Source organism: Muscardinus avellanarius, assembly GCF_963383645.1.
Source record: "Muscardinus avellanarius genome assembly, chromosome: 10".
Classification (NCBI taxonomy): Eukaryota; Metazoa; Chordata; class Mammalia; order Rodentia; family Gliridae; genus Muscardinus; species Muscardinus avellanarius.
In genome coordinates this window covers 31,981,726-31,998,110 of record NC_137796.1, presented here as the reverse complement: position 1 = coordinate 31,998,110, position 16,385 = coordinate 31,981,726, and the positions used below count along the sequence as shown (strand labels likewise).

General features: G+C 39.2%; 1 protein-coding gene across 1 annotated transcript in view; it reads left to right on the top strand.

Annotated features, from left to right (window-relative positions):
* FTO (FTO alpha-ketoglutarate dependent dioxygenase) overlaps positions 1-16,385 on the top strand; it is a gene marked incomplete at its 3' end in the record, with an annotated part of 419,239 nt that overhangs the window by 138,874 nt on the left and 263,980 nt on the right. The window contains exon 4 of the mRNA XM_080702521.1: positions 12,650-12,793. Within this exon, the coding sequence (XP_080558647.1) occupies positions 12,650-12,793 (144 nt within the window). The remainder of the gene's footprint in view (positions 1-12,649; positions 12,794-16,385) is intronic.

Below are 16,385 nucleotides of genomic sequence, written 5' to 3'. Positions count from 1 at the left end.
TAAAGGAATAGTATATAGAAGCTGAGCATGGCAGCACACACCTCCTGAATCGAGGCTGAGGCAGGATTGCAAGTTCAAGGCCATGCAAAGGACTAGAACATACAGGCGGAAATTACCTAGTCTAGGTAGTTCTGAAGGGGAGGTGGGGAGTAGCTTGCCCAGGGTCACATCGTTACTTAGTGACAAGAACAGGGGTGTTAGTTGGAGAGTGTTGCTTGTGCTGGAGAGACTGGAGTAGAATGCAGTGGAAGCTCAGATTCAGAAGTGATTACTTCCTGCTGAAATTAAATTCAGGTGAAGCTTAAGCTCTTTCAGGACTTTACTCTCAATACCTTTTCCCAGGGAAATCTTCTTGTAGATTTATCATGAGCCAATCATCCCTCTTTGGTTTATTTTTACGAGTAAAGGTCATTGAGAAGTAATTTGTATAGGATATGTGTAATTATATATTAAATTCGTTGGCTTTCACATGCATTTCTAGTTAATAGATATCTTCAGAAGGAAGATTGAGATGGTACAATTTTTAATCAGGAATGGCTTCAGGGAACCATATGTAAATAGGCAGAGTATTTGATTTTCCTTTTCCAGCTTTGCTGGCAATTGCTTGTTACTCATGACTATAAAAAGTGAGTTTTATCAGGGAGGCATTAAAAACCCGTTGCTTAGTGTGCATAACACCTTGTTCTTTGACTGGAACACCTTCAAAAGCATCACTTAGATGATAAGTATTGGTTACCATTTTTGTTTCTTTATGCTAAAGGAAATAGTTCCTGTGACATTGTCTACATAGGAAAAGTAATTCTTAAGATTTTTAAATAGTGCCAAGTATTACAGATTTTCTCCATTCCTTTCTAGGTTTCCCAAAGAGGGCCAGGGATGCGAACAAAATTTTTCCAGTTGAGTATGTAATGGGCTAGAAAAATAGAGTCTTCTAATATTGGTTTTCATATCCATTTCTTTGATTTGTGAAAAGTTGAATCCTCTTAGGATGAAAAGGAACTCCCATCATTCTGGAATGTCCATTTTGAAATGCATAGCTATTCATTTCTCAGTTAATAATTAAGACCATGAAACTGTTGAGACCATTGTAGGTAGGAGTTCTGGAGCATTCACCATTTTTTAATACCTGTGATATTTAAATTTTTATTCACTTCCCAGCATATTTGTCTAGGGTCTCAAAGCTCATTTAATCTACGTTTGCTTTATGAGATCTTGACATTGTTTTTATACTGACAAGTCACTACTTTTGCCCCGTATGAGATTATTTATTCATGTAACAACACGCATCCATTATATGCCAAGCATACTTCCAAAAGTTGAGTGTGTAATTATGAACAAAGCAGGCAGAAATCCTTGCCCTCATCAAGCTTACATTTGAGCAAGAGGAGACTGAAAATTAGTAAACACATTGTATAATAAGAGTGAGAGATAAGCTCACAGCCCTATATCAAGAAGCCAGGCAACACCTCATTCAGAAGGTAGCAGTTGAGCAAAGACTGAAAGGAATGAGTCACTGGGAAATTTGAAGGGGAGCAGTCTAGTAGAAGGATTATGTAATGTAAAATGAAACTCTATGAAATATGATTGGGATGTTTTAGAAGCAACAGTGTGGCTGTAATAGAGTTAGAAAAGGGGGTAGTGATAGGATGAAGATAGAGAGGCAGGGTTTGGAAGGCAGAAAGAAGACAAGGCCTTGTCCTGGTGCATTAGCGAATACTAGGTTTGGACATGGAGTGAGATTGGGAGCCATTGTTTTGAGTAGTAGAGGGTAAGACATATTGGAAGCAGAAGTGTTGAAAGAGGCTATCACAGTAATCCGGATGATGGTCCACATTAGAAGAGGCAGTGGTGGTGAAAAATGTATAGACACAGTCCCTTTTCTTTTCACCAGAGAGGAGATTGACAGCAGTTCAGTGTCTCGAGAAAGGCAGACCAGCAATGACATAAGTTGGCACTTTCTAGAATTTTATATAAATGGAATTATATGGGATTGTTTTTAGAAGGGGTCAGGATTCTTTCATTTAACATAAAAATTTTGAGATTCATCTATATTATTGTGTATATTAAGAGTTCATTCCCCTTTTTATTCTTATTTTATTTTATTTTTGTGTGGTATGGCTTAGTATCATAATCTTTATTAAGGGTATGGTTCCATAGCATTAAGTACATTCATGGTCTATTCAGCCATCACCACTATCCATCTCTAGAACCTTTTCATTACCCCATGATGAAACTCTGCGTCCATTAAACACTGGCTCCCCAGAACCCTTCTCTCATCTCTTGGTGACCACTGTTATACGTCCTGTCCTTAACAGGTTTGACTACTCTCGGTTCCTGATATAAATGGAATCACAAAAGAATTGTTCTTTTGTGTCTGGCATATTGAACTGAACATACTGTCATCAAAGTTTGTCCATGTTATAGCATATGTGATAATTTTATTTATTTATTTTGGGGTGTACTGGAAGTGGAACCCAGGGGCATTTACCCTTCGAGCTACACCCCAGTCCTATTTTATTTTATTTTTTATTTTGAAATAGGATCTCACTAAGTTGCAGAGGGCCTCACTAAGTACTTGAGGCTGGCTGTGAACCTGTGATCCTCCTGTCTCAGCTTCCCAAGTACTGGGATTACTAGCATGCTACACCACGCCTGGCTTTATTTTATTTTATTTTATTTTGTTTTTATGTGTGTGTGGTACTGAGGATTGAACCCATGGACATTATATCTCTGAGCTACACCCCTAGCCCTATTTTATTTTATTTTTTTTTGAAATTGGCACAGGGTCTTGATAATGTGTTGAGGATGTCTTCAAACCTGTGATTCTCCTGTCTCAACCTCCCAAATACTAGGATTACAGTCATGTACCACCATGCCTTCTGGGAATTTAATTTCTTTTTAAGGCATCTATGTATATATGTATACATGTGTATAGGCATTATATGTATATGTTGCATTTTGTTTATCCACTCATCTATTGATGGGTATTTGGGTTGCTTATATCTTTGTTACAAGCAAACTGTGAGCTTATTTATTTGATTTTCTGTTTTTACTTCTTTGAAACAGAATCTTGCTAGGTTGCTGAGAATTTCATTAAGTTGCTAAGGCTGGCCTCAAACCTGCTGTCCTCCTGTCTCAGCCTCCCAAGTACTTGTATTACCAGCATGTGTCACCACACTCAGCATGTGTTTTTGATAGTAGCCATTCTAATGCATGTGAAGTAGTGTCGCATTGTGGTTTTGATGTGCACTTCCATAATGATTAGTGATACTGAGCGTCTTTTTGTGTCCTTTTTGACTATATACCTTCTCTGGAGAAATGTCCATTCAGGTTTTTTGCACATTTTTGAGTTGCGGTTTTAAGGGTTCTTTATAAGTCAGGCATTGATGCACATTTGTAAGCCTGGTACTTAGGAGGCTGGGGGATCACAGGTTTGAAGACCAGCTTCAGCAACTTAGTAAGACTGTGTTTCAAAATAAAAAAAAATAAAATAGAGCTAGGGTATGGCTCAGAGGTAGAATGCTCCTAGGTTCAATCTCTAGTATCACAAGAAAAAAAAAGAATTATTTATATATTATAAATGTGATTTCCTTATTAGATATGTTATTTACAATAATATATTCTGTAAGACTGGCTGAATTTTTATATCTTAATGTGATGAGTAAGCAAGCAGATTGGAGTGAAACAGACTGGTTTTTGGTATTGTATATTGAACCTAAGGGTATCATTCTTCCTCCAAGATATGCTTCCAGCCTTTTTTACTTTTGTTTGAAACAGAGTCTCACTAAGTTGCTAAAGCTGGTCTTGAACCTGTGATCCTCCTGTCTCAGCTTCCCAAGTACTGGGATTATAGGCATGCGCCACCATGCCCGGCTAGTCTTTATTGTTTATGATATTAAAATTAAGCATTTATATTCTATAGTATTGATTGACATAATTTGTATTGATATTAAGTAGCTTAGGGACTTTAATTACTTAAATTCATTGCAACTCTGTTTTTTCATGTCTAGAATAGTGATAAGAACACTACCACGGCTGTGGTGTGGCTTGGTGTTAGAGCACTCTTGGATCCATCCCAAGTACCACAGAAAACAGAATCAGAAACATTTTAGCTGGGTTTGGTGCCACACACCTGTAATCTTATACTTGGGAGACTTAGACAAGAGGATTGAAGGTTTGAAGCCAGCACCGTAACTCAGACCCACGCTACACCCATAGCCCTTTTTATTTTTTGTTTTGAAACAAGGTCTCATTGAGTTAGGGTGCCTTCAGCCCTTCTGTCTCTAACACTAAGCCACACCACAGCCATGGTGCTGGTGTTTCCTATGTTAGCTGGTCATGTTCTTTGTGTGGTAGCAACCTTTTCTATGTACTTATGACCATTCAAATCCCAAGCCTCCACCAACTGTTAAGTGTCCTCTCAAAAGCTGTGGGACCATCGGATATTTCTTCCTAGAGATCTGTATTTCTGAATGCTGTCACCTTCTCCTCTATGGATGGCATGCAGCAGTCCCTCTTCACAGTCCAGGTCCTCTCACCTCTTTTGTTGACTCTTCAAATTCCTGCTCCCCAAGTCCTCCCTGATCTGTCTCTTTATTTTGGCAGAACATGTCTTCCAAGCATTTTTGAGAAAAAAGTTCTTAGGAACTTTTTTCTTAGGAGGCAGTTTTTATTTTCGAGGCCTTGACTATTTTAAATGATCTATAGTCTATCTTGGCCTGTTTATGGGCTTTAGGTTTGGAAATGTTGGCAGGAAATTAATTTTCTTCAGACTTCGAGGACATAGCATTTATTGATTTTTAGTGGTACTAGGGATTTAACCCAAAGGCATGGTAACTCCAAGCTACACTCCCAGCCCTTTTATTTTTAACTTTTTGATTTTGAAGCTGAGTCTCTCTAGGCTACTGAGAGTCTTACTATATTGCTGAGGGTATTACTGCTATTACAGGTGTGCGCCACCGCGCCTGGCTATCACTTTTATTTTTTGTCGTCTTTTCGTGTTGAGGATTCTGATTTTTTTCTTCATCCTTTCTGTCAACTTTTTGTTGAGTTTTTTTTATAATGTTTACATACTACAGTGATTTTTTTATACATTATGCTGGCATTTTTGTAGGCAGTTCAGTCTGGAAATACTTGTCCTTCAACTCTTGGACATTCTCTTGAATTACTTTCTTTGTTATTTCTTTCTTTCCACTTTTCCCTTTTATTTGGAGCCCATATGATTTTGTTGTTGAAGCTTCTGTTTTTTTAATTTATTTCCTTATTTTCAATCTTTGTGTGTGTGTGTGTGGGTCTGGGGATGGAACCCAGGGGCATTTGACCTCTGAGCTACACCCCTTGTTCTACTTTTTATTTTTTATTTTGAAACAGTTTGCAAAGGGCCTCACTAAGTTCCAGAGGGCCTCACTGAGTAGCTGAGGCTGTTCTCCTTACAATAAATACTATTCTAACTTAAAAAGCCACAGGTATTTTTCTGTGCGTGTTTGAATTAAATTGGTAAGCTCCTTGAAGACATGATTTTCATCTTGATCCTATTGTATCTGCATATAATTGAAAATGAATATTTGTTGCCCCAGTTCAGGAAATCTTTTGTTCTTGAGAAATTAAGAATTAAATATTATTTAAGGCTACATTGCAGCTACTCTCTAGTGACTCGTAATTTCTGCAACTTTAATCTCCCTTCAGGATTAGGATTCTTTTGATAGCATGCTGAATCTTTTGATGCTGAATCTAAACAGGTTTAATTTTAAAAGGTAAGGAATTGACTCACATACTACTAAGACCAGGCACCTCACGGGCCTCTACTGAACCTTGTTTCAACATTAATGACACGACCAGTTTCTTTAGCTCATGTGGCTGCCGACTGCTTGCCCCTACCTTTTGTGGCCACAGTTTTCTTTTTCATTAGGCCTGGGAATGTAGGAAGCTGGGTCTTGGATATGCACGTCAAACCCTGGATAGAGCCTTACCTGAAGCTGAATGACAAACTAGATTTGTTTTTTGATCAGCCCAGTTTGGTCCTAGTGTCCTCTGTTATTTATAGCATGAAGATTTCCTGTATGACTTTCTTTGTACCATTCTGAGGTGTCCAAGGAATCACAACCCCTCTTGTTACAAGTTCTGGTTTAGAGAAATGTGTTGCTTGAGAGGCGTCATTGCTTCCTTTCCTCATTTTATATTTTACTTCACCGAGTGTCATGATTTTGAAGCTTTAGCCCAGAGCCCTCAAAGCAATTTTCTCTCCTTTCCCATTTTTGCTTTCTTTTCTCCCAAGTTCATGAAACATGATGTAATGAGGTCCTCCTATGTATGTGAATATTTTTACCTTAAATTTTTTTCCTCAAATGCTTAATCTGAAAGCTGACAGAGCCAGACATCATGTTGAAGGGCTTTAGATTTTTTCCATAAAGAGTTTTCAATATTTTGCCTGAAATCCCGGAAAACTTATAATTATTTTTACAATTTATCTCTGTCAAGGGACTTCATTTGTCCTGAATTGCCTGTTTCGAGGCACCTGAGAGCAGCTTCCTGTTACAGATTCTGAGCTAGGATTGATTAGTTTTTTCCCCTTCAAACTTTTCTAAATTCTCTCCATTTCTCAAGCCTGTTCCTTCCTTAGTCACTGAGAAAGGAGTGTGCTCTGTGTCAGGAAGAGGCTTGACTCCCGGTCCCTTCCACCCACACAGGGAAAGCATTTCTAACTTGCAGAACTCTGTCTGGAGCCTCCTCCTTGGGTAGCCTTCTTTCCAGAGGATTAGTCCTTCTGTGGTGTTTCCTCAGTGTTCTCTGGCTTCTTTTGTACTCGTTTACCATCGCTTTGGGAAAGGTGTGCTGAGCTTGCGCCCTCCAGTCAATCGGTGTCTCTGGCCCTTAGTATAATTCTGGATGGCTTGCTGTGGTTTACAGAACACTGCATGTCCTGGTCTGTCCCCACCGCTGCAGCCTTGTGCTCGCCAGTCGTGATGTTTCTCATGTTTGCTCTTGCAACCCAGGATTGCCTGTGCTTGTCCTCATACACCAGGCCATATCCTCCCCAAACCCCTCACCTTCTTCCCCTTTTACCTTCTGTCTTCCTCCAGATTAAAAAAAAATAGACCCCCATCCCAGACATTGGCAAGTCTTAGGTCAGCAGTGGCCAAGTAAGACCTCATTAGGTGTGGTATACCAGCTGACCATCTTTGACTTTTAGGGTTCTCCTGCCGCCAGATCTGTGACTTGGGCAGGAAGGGACCCACTATTTAAGCCCTTTAGGGTGTGGGATCAGCGAATACAGAATGTAACTGCAGGAGTGCAAGTCTTAGGAATCTTAGCCCTTGGCTAAAGGAATAGCGGCTAAAAAATAACCCTATTTTATAATTTTTGGTGATGGTGAATATATATTTACATATGAGGGTTAATTATTGATTTAATATTTAATTATGTATGTTGTTAAACACTTTTTTGCAGTATATTTATTTTATTTGCGCTATAATCTCTACAGTCATGCCAAGACTTCTGCCTTTGTTTTCTGTGTAACAGTGGTTGCATATAACTTTAAAAATGTAAACAAAATATTAAATGGAATTCATTCTTAGTTAAATGGGATATTTATTCCTCAAAAACTAGGTAGCTTAAAACATCAAACTGGTTAATCTTTGGAGAAGATTTAAACCTTTCAAGCTTGACTGCAACACTTTGCATTCTTTTCTATTTTGTCACATCGCTCCCTTCCTAAACAGCGTGGTTAGTGGGAGCTGGGAATGCACAACACTCAGGCACTTAGATCCTTCCAGTTTTACTGAGGCTCAAAGGCAAGTAGGAACCCATTGCCTCTACTTGTTTCCAAAGTAACACAGGGTGAGAGTAACCAGTTGCAGTTGCTATAGATAATTACAAGTTGAGAAAGCGAGCAACACTCTAAGTAATAAAAAATCTATCAGACCTACAACTTCTCTCCTTCCCACGCAGCCCAAAGGGGGAAGAACCCTCAACAAGGCATCATTTTAATGAGCACATTTCAGAGGTGCTGGGTTTATGAGAGCCATCAGGAAACACTGATTGCAATTGTGTCTTTGATTGCCACTCAGGACTTTATTGGTGCCAGATTGAGAAGAGTGCCAGGGTGAAAGTTAGAGGGAACGTAGTCAGCAGGCCTGTTAGCCTGTAAAGATTACAACTTACCAGAATGTCCATACTCGGTGGCATTAAAGCTGCCAAAATTCATGGACTTGGTAGTTTAAAACATCCCTTAAAAATTAAGTTGTCACTCATTTTAATTAGAGAGTAACACATGAAGAACCTTCTTAAAATATTTCTGTGTGCTTTTATTTGCTACATCTGTTGTCATTAGGGCTCTTGGAATGAAGCATCCTGAAGCCTTGGGCTATCACAAATAGAAACACGATTTCTCATATCAGTATCCTTTTGCTGAATTGGTCTGGCTATGCCTGATTTCAACAGTAGTTATTATGTTGTATGTTAGCATCAGTCATTATTATTTTATGTGGGCTGAGTATTTTTTTTTCCTTTTAATGTGTTACTGGGGATTGAACCCAGGGGCATTCTACCTCTGAGCTACACTCCCAACCCTATTTTTATTCTTTTTATTTTGAGACAGGGTCTAAGTTGGCCTCGAACCTGCAATCCTCCCGTCTCAACCTCCCAAGTACTGGGATTACAAGCATGTGCCACTATACCCAGCTGAGCTTCTTTATTAATATATATGGTAGGTGTCTCTGTCAGATCACCACACTAAGACTGAAGAGAGGGATCCACAGGTGTTTTCTGTACGTATTTTTGGCTTTGTTAGTCTCACCTTTCTAAGTTAGTCTTTCTATGTTTTAGCTACTCAGCCATTGGCTGTTATATGGAAAATCAAGTGTGGACAGTATGAACATGACTATGACTTATTTTTGTAAATAAAGTTTATGTTAAACTTTATTTACAAAAGCAAGTTGTGGGTCCGCTTTGCCTGCATGCGTTGTGTTCCAGCTCTAGAGTAAGATACAGGCAGGTACCATCGATGAGTGAAGTGATGTGGCTGACAGGGGACCATGACTAGCAGATACAAGATAATTTGTCTAAAAGGGGCAGCTGCTTTTCTATAGCCACCTGACTGGCTCAGGAATACCAGATCTTGACATTCAAGAAAGCTCGGAATTTGGATTTTTATGCAAAGTAGTTTATCATTACTGCAGTACAAGTAAAACTACAGACCTTTGTAGGGATTTTTTTTTTTTTCTGGTTTGCAAGCTTGAGTGAGAAAATTCTGTTTTTTATTTTATTTTTTGTACTGGAAATTGAAACCAAGGACATTCTACCTCTGAGCTACACCTCCAGCTCTATTTTATTTTTAATTTTGAAATGGTCTTTTTAAGTTGTGATGGGCCTTGCTGTCTCACCGAAGCTGGTTACAAACCTGCAGTCCTCTAGTCTCATTTCAGCCTCCCAAGTACTGGGATTACAAGATTCTGCTATTTTTCAAGTGCGACTATGTTTTATGTATAAAAACAAAGTGCCTGTGGAATGCCATCGGACATGCATAGCAACTGTGCAGTGCAGGTGCAGCCACTAACCCCTCTGGTGTCCATGACAGATATTAGTGATTGATTATGCCACTTGTTGAGTCTGGACCTGGAGAAAGTTTTAGAATTCTTTTCCACCAGGACTCAAAAAAGGCTAGTCAACAAATCATCCATGTGCCTTGATAATGTAAGGTATTTACCATTCCTATTCTAGATAATTCTTTTTGAAACATTTTTTTGATTAATCTAGGAAATGGCTTTGGACTTTTTATTATGTGATACTATTTTCTTAAAAAACTCTAATTAAAAGATACTCTAGCTGGGCGTGGTGGCGCACGCTTGCAATCCCCGCCGCGCTTGGGAGGCGGAGACAGGAGGATCGCGCAGGTTTGAAGTCAGCCGCACTGGCTTAAGAGACCCTGTTTTCAAATAAAAATATAAAAAGTAGGTCTGGGAGTGTAGCCCGGAGGTAGAAGGGCTTCCAGGAACCCCAGTACCACCAAAAAAAAAAAAAAAAAAAGAATACTCTGTGAAGTACTTGAGAAATAATGTATTAGGAAGAAGTGCCAGTATGAAAAGGTTAAAATTTTATTTATATGGCAGTATTAGATTTTAGATTCCAATTTCAGGAATAAAAAATATTGGATGTGGCCGGGTGTGGTGGCGCAAGCTTGTAATCCCCGCGCTTGGGAGGCTGAGACAGGAGGATGGCACAGGTTTGAAGCCAGCTTCAGCTACTTAGTGAGGCTCTCAGCAACTTAGTGAGACCCTGTTTCCAAATAAAATATAAAATAGGTCTGGAAGTATAGCCCGGAGGTAGAAAGCCTCTGGGTTCCACCCCCAGTACCACCAAAAAAAATTATATATATATGTGTGTGTGTGTGTGTGTGTGTGTGTGTGTGTGTGTGTATGATGTGTCCTCAGAGGTCCTTTAGTGCAGTGCCTTCCTTGGGGAGACCCATGAAACTTGGATTTTCTGGTCTGTTCTTTTTTTTTATTATACTTAGTATAAAGTACTCTGAACGAATAGTTGAATAATTATAAAGGACGCTCCCCTTTCCCACCTTTTGGGTATTGCTTCTGACCCTGATGTATAGGTGAGGTCACGTATGGGTCTGTGGCACCTGGGCGCATGTGCTTTTGGGTTGCTTATGTCACATGACCCTGATGCAGCAAGAAAACATGATTTATTGTTCTTTTTTTTTTTTTTTTGGTGGTACTGGGGTTCCTGGAAACCCTTCTACTTCCGGGCTACACTCCAAGACCTATTTTATACTTTTTAAATTTGGAAACAGGGTCTCTTAAGCCAGTGTGGCTGGCTTCGAACCTGCGTGATCCTCCTGTCTCCACCTCCCAAGCGCGGGGATTACAAGCGTGCACCCGGCTTATTGTTCATTTTGATCGCATAAAACTTTGCATCTTTCTGTCTCCCCTCGTGACTTAAGCTACTCTCTGCTTATCTAAACACTGTTGTCTTTTAATTTTTACCTTCTTCAGGAAATCTGTTCTTTCCATTCTATCTCTTGTTGAACCTCTTTTCTAAACCTTATTGTTGAGAGCTTACTAGTTTAGCAGCAGTGTTATACATTATCACATTTTTATTTTAATCTGAGATATTTCTGTATTTTGTTTCAATTTAACATTTTCTTTCCCTACCGTCTAACATAGTAAGGATCATAAATGCTATGAACTGAAGGAACATTTTGTTTAAGCAATAAATTTAGTACAAGTGTCCATTGAATGTCTTCTATGTGCCATTTACCAGGGCTCTAAACGTGGATGAAATAGATAAAAATGGACCTTGCTCTTGAAGACCAGAGTTTAGTGGAGTAGTGTAAAGTCCGATTGAATTTATTGATTATTTATAGCTCTATTAAAAGTGCAAATAATCTCATCTGTGAATTTTAAGTCTTGATATTGAACTATCCTTGAATTCCAAAAATAAGTTTTACTTGGTCATGGAATGTTGTTCTTCTAATATGCTGCTGCATTTGGATTCTATTTCCTTATATTTTGAATTTTTACATTGATTTAAGACATTGGAAACCTTTCCTATGGTCTTAACAAATTAAAGTACAGTGAGATTAACATTCCTTAATTGTTCAGTAGTGAATTCTTTGAGACTCGCTGGGCCTAGGTTTTTCTGAAAGAGAATTCTTTTTTTTTTTTTTTTTCCAGGTCTGGGGATGAAATCCAGGGGCATTCGACCTCGGAGCTACACCCCCTGCCCTGTTTTTTATTCTTTATTTTGAAACAGGGTCTCACTAAATTGCGGAGGGCCTTGCTAAGTAGCTGAGGCTGTCCGCTAACTGTAATCCTCTGGTCTCAGCCTCCCAAATGCCGGGATTATAAATGTGCGCCACCATGCCCAGCTAAGAGAATTCTTTAACAACTTCTTCTGTACCTTCTGTGGTAGGTTTACTTCTACTTTTTTTCTGTATTGGCTTTGGGAATTAAAATCTTCCTAAACAATTTGTGCTCCCTTTATGTCTCCTCTCTCTCTCTCTCTCTCTCTCTCTCTCTCTCTCTCTCTCTCTCTCTCTCTTTCTCTCTCTCTCTCCCTCCCTCCCTCCCTCCCTCCCTCCCTCCCTTCTTCTCCCTTCTCCTTCTTCTCCCTCTTTCTTTCCCTCTTCCTCTCATTCTCCCTCTCTTGTTTTGGTATTAGGAACTGAACCCAGGCATATTCTACCTCTGAAGTATGGGGCAGGGGCTTTTTATTTTGTATTTTGAAACAATGTCTCACTGAGTTGCTGAGGGTCTCTGTGTTGCTGAGGATGGTCTGGGACCTGGGCTCCTTCAATTTCAGCCTCCCAAGTACTAGGATTACAGATGTATGTCACTATGTCTGGATCTAAACAGTGATATCTTAATTCAGATTTCCTAATTTATTGCTTGGAATTGAACACAATAATCTTTATCTTCCCCAGCAGTTGTGATTGTTTTTTCATCATTTTATTTAGATTCTGAGGAAGAGCGTTTTACCAAAAGCTTTCTAGAATGTCTGTAACAAATATGATATAAAAAGAATGTACTTCATTTAATAGTCATATACCATTAAAATATCAATTATTTCTAAGGCAGTGACTGCAAACCCTGAAGTTTAGCTTAAACGTTTCTTTCCTGATCACTTTCTCTCCTTTTGACAGGTTCTGACGATGAAAGTGATGATGATTCCAGTCTGGAAGGCAGAGACCCTGACACTTGGCATGTTGGTTTTAAGATCTCATGGGACATAGAGACACCTGGTTTGGCAATTCCTCTTCACCAAGGAGACTGCTACTTTATGCTTGGTAATTTTAGTACAATTCAAAATTATATTGACATTGTGATGTTTAAATTATTTGGTATATATTTAGAATATGTGTTTTGAAATAAACTTTTTGTTATTTTGTATTAATAATGAAACTTTGTTATGAGAGCATATAACTTTAATTTAATTAATTAATTAATTAATTTATTTTGGTGGTACTGGGGTTCCTGGAAGCCCTTCTACCTCCGGGCTACACTCCCAGACCTATTTTATATTTTTGAAACAAGGTCTCTTATGCCAGCACGGCTGGCTTTGAACCTGCGCGATCCTCCTGTCTCCGCCTCCCAAGCACGGGGATTACAAGCGTGCACCACCACGCCTGGCTAGCTTTTATTTTAAAAGGTACCACTAAGTCTGGGCGTGGTGGTGCACGCTTATAATTGCTGTGCTTGGGAGGCAGAGACAGGAGGATTGCGCTGGTTCAGAGCCAGCCACGCTGGCTTAAGAGACCCTGTTTCCAAATAAAAATATATATATAAAAAAAATAGGTCTGGGAGTGTAGCCCGTAGGTAGAAGGGCTTCCAGGAACCCCAGTACCACCACCAAAATAAATAAATAAATAAATAAATAAATAAATAAATAAATAAATAAATAAAATAAAAGGTACTACTAAAGTTTAAAAAGCTGCTTTGCTTTTCATTTTAAGTGTTTGTCATATCTTGAATTCCCAAATGTAATTTTTAGGATTCCTCATCAGAGCTATTATGTCACCCAAAACAATTTACTATGACTTTTTAAGCCACTTTCCTGTCTGTGTAGATTTTTATCAGTGAGAAAGTATTTCCTCGTTTTGAAGTTAGTTTGTTCTCAGGAGCATCTGACAGATTCTTTTTCTTTGTCATTTAGTTCTTTGGAAAATAGTATTTCAGCCATGGTTAGGCTAGCTGAGGCTGAGGGATTTGAGGAGGCTTTGCATTTTTTCCCTTTGGTTTCAGTTTTTCTCTACTTCCAGTGCACAACCTGCAAACTATCTTTTTACTTAGAGAGCTTTTCAGGGTTTATTCTGTCTTTCATTCTACCCTCTGATTATTCAAGGCCTACCTCACTTCAGCTGCCTGGTGAACTCTAGATTGATAGATTGGTTTTGGAGCCAGGAAGAGCCAGCGCTGAAGCCTAGTGTTTATCAGGATTCATTCCTATTTAATTGAGTGTTCATAGAGAGTCCCCTGTATTCCAGATAACGGGTAAGGTTCTAGATTAGATATTGGCGGTGTGTAAATATTGCGTTTTGCCTTATAGAAATTCCCAGTATGGAATATCCCTGTAAGCGTTTTCTAAATTTTAGTTTTCCTGAATATCACCTTTCATGTCCTTGCAGTTCCCACCCCTGACTTGGACTCTTTCGATGGTAATATTTCTCTCTAAATAAACTTATTCTTTTTTCATTCACTGATATAAGTTGATTTTAAAGGGAGATTTTAGATCACTATTTTAAATAGAAAAACAAGCATCATTTGGCATAAGTGAAGGGTTATATAAATATAAACACAGAGAAACTAAGACAGTATTAAGTGTCCACTGCTTTTCTTTGCTGGCGATCTTGAGTCTGAGTCCTGTTATATCTCTGTTAAAAAGAGAGATTAGTACCTGTTAGAAAAGTATTAATTTTGTAGTGTACCAGTCTGAGACTTGCTCTTTAATGTCTGCAGGAGGATTGAAAGGTGATTATGTAAAGACTCTCATGCAGTATGAATGAATGATAAGTAATGCTGTGTTCCTTTACCTTTACATTCTCTGAGGTAGTGATTTCTGCATTTGCTGAACCCTGGTCTTAATCTTTTTGCTTTTCATTTGCCTGTTGCTTTACAGTTTACAGATCACTTTCACATAAGCAATCACAGTGACCATATAATCTTCTGAGGGAGATGGCAGAGATTTTTATTTTCCTTAAGCAGTTTATCTACGATCCCTCTATTAGTACGAGGCAGAAGAGCAACCAGAATGGGTTGCAGGTTGCATATGTAGCTTTTTCCATTCTAAACAGGATCATCTTTCCTGGGGTTCCCCTCCTGTTCTTCTGTTTGACCTTAGAAACTAGATTTCTATTCTTTTATTTTTTGTTTTTGATGGTGGTACTGGGGATTGAACCAGAATTCATGGTCATCTGCCTCTGAGCTACATACTCACCCCTATTTTATTTATTTTTTTTTGAAACAGGGTTTTGCTATGTTGCAGAGGACCTCACTAAGTAGTTCAGGCTGGTTTTAATCCTGTTTAAAGGCTCGCTTAGTTGCTGAGGCTGGCCTCAAACCTGTGATCCTCCATCATCCTTCCAAATACTGGGATTACGGGCACAGGCTGGGTTACAGGCACGCTTGACTACTAGGTTTCTATTCTGAAGTATGTATCCCATTGTTGAGCATCATCTGTTGATAAACAGATTATTATTTTACTTTTTAAGTACTGCCCCATTTGAATATTTGGTTTGTGTCAGAATGGGTGTTACTTTCAGACAATAAATTTCTTCCCTTTGGATACTTTGGAGTTTTTATTAGTAATTTTTACTTTTATTAGTAATTTAAATTTCTAAGAGATGAGAGCCATTATGGTGATTTTCTTTAAAATCAGTAGATATGTATTGTAAAAGTACAACTCTTGTCTCGGGCATGGTGGCGCACACTTGTAATCCCCACACTTGGGAGGTGGAGACAGGAGGATGGCGCAGGTTCGAAGCCAGGCTTGCTGGTTTAAGAGACCCTGTTTCCAAATAAAAATATAAAAAATAGGTGTCTGGGAGTGTAGCCCGGAGGTAGAAGGGCTTCCAGGAACCTCCAGTACCACACACACACAAAAAAAGTACAACTCTCATATTCAGTAACTTCTGAAGTGTTTTGTTCTGGTATAAAAAGCAGTCTATGATCTGGGCGTGGTGGCCCACACTTATAATCCCAGCATTTGGGAAGTTGTTCACGGATAACTTCAGCTACTTGGACAGCCTCAGCTACTTAGTGAGGTACTTTGCAATTCACTGAGACACTCTTTCAAAATAAAGAATAATAAAAAATAGGGCTGTGGGTGTAGCTCAGAGGTAGAATGCTCCTGGGTTCCACTCTCAGTACCACAAAACAAACAAACAAACAAACAAACAAACACAATAAAAAGTAGGGCTGGTGATAGAGCTTGGAGGTAGAATGTCCTTGGGTTCTATCCCGAGTACCCCCACACACACAAGCAGTATGTGCTCATCACAGAGAATTGTTGTAATATAAATAATAACCATGTTCCCTGGGAACTAATAACAAGTCAAGCTTCCTTTTAATCCTCTAAGTAACCTTGAGAAGCAAATATTAGCTATGATTGCAAAAGAAGAAATTGAAGCGAGATTGATATACCTAGCCATGGTTACACATCTAGTAAGAAACATGAATTGGAACTTGTTCTCTGCCACTTGGGGTCTGAGGCCCCACCTCAGGCCTCCTCCCCACGTAGGGCTGTCCTCCTCACCCTGCTCCTGCGCTGACCCTGCCTGGGGCTGCTGTGCTCACCTCCCGCACCTCAGCGCGATGCTTCTCCCTCACCTAATGGCTTGGCTGGAAGGGAAGGAAAGACCATGATGCTCTGTTGGTTTCTGG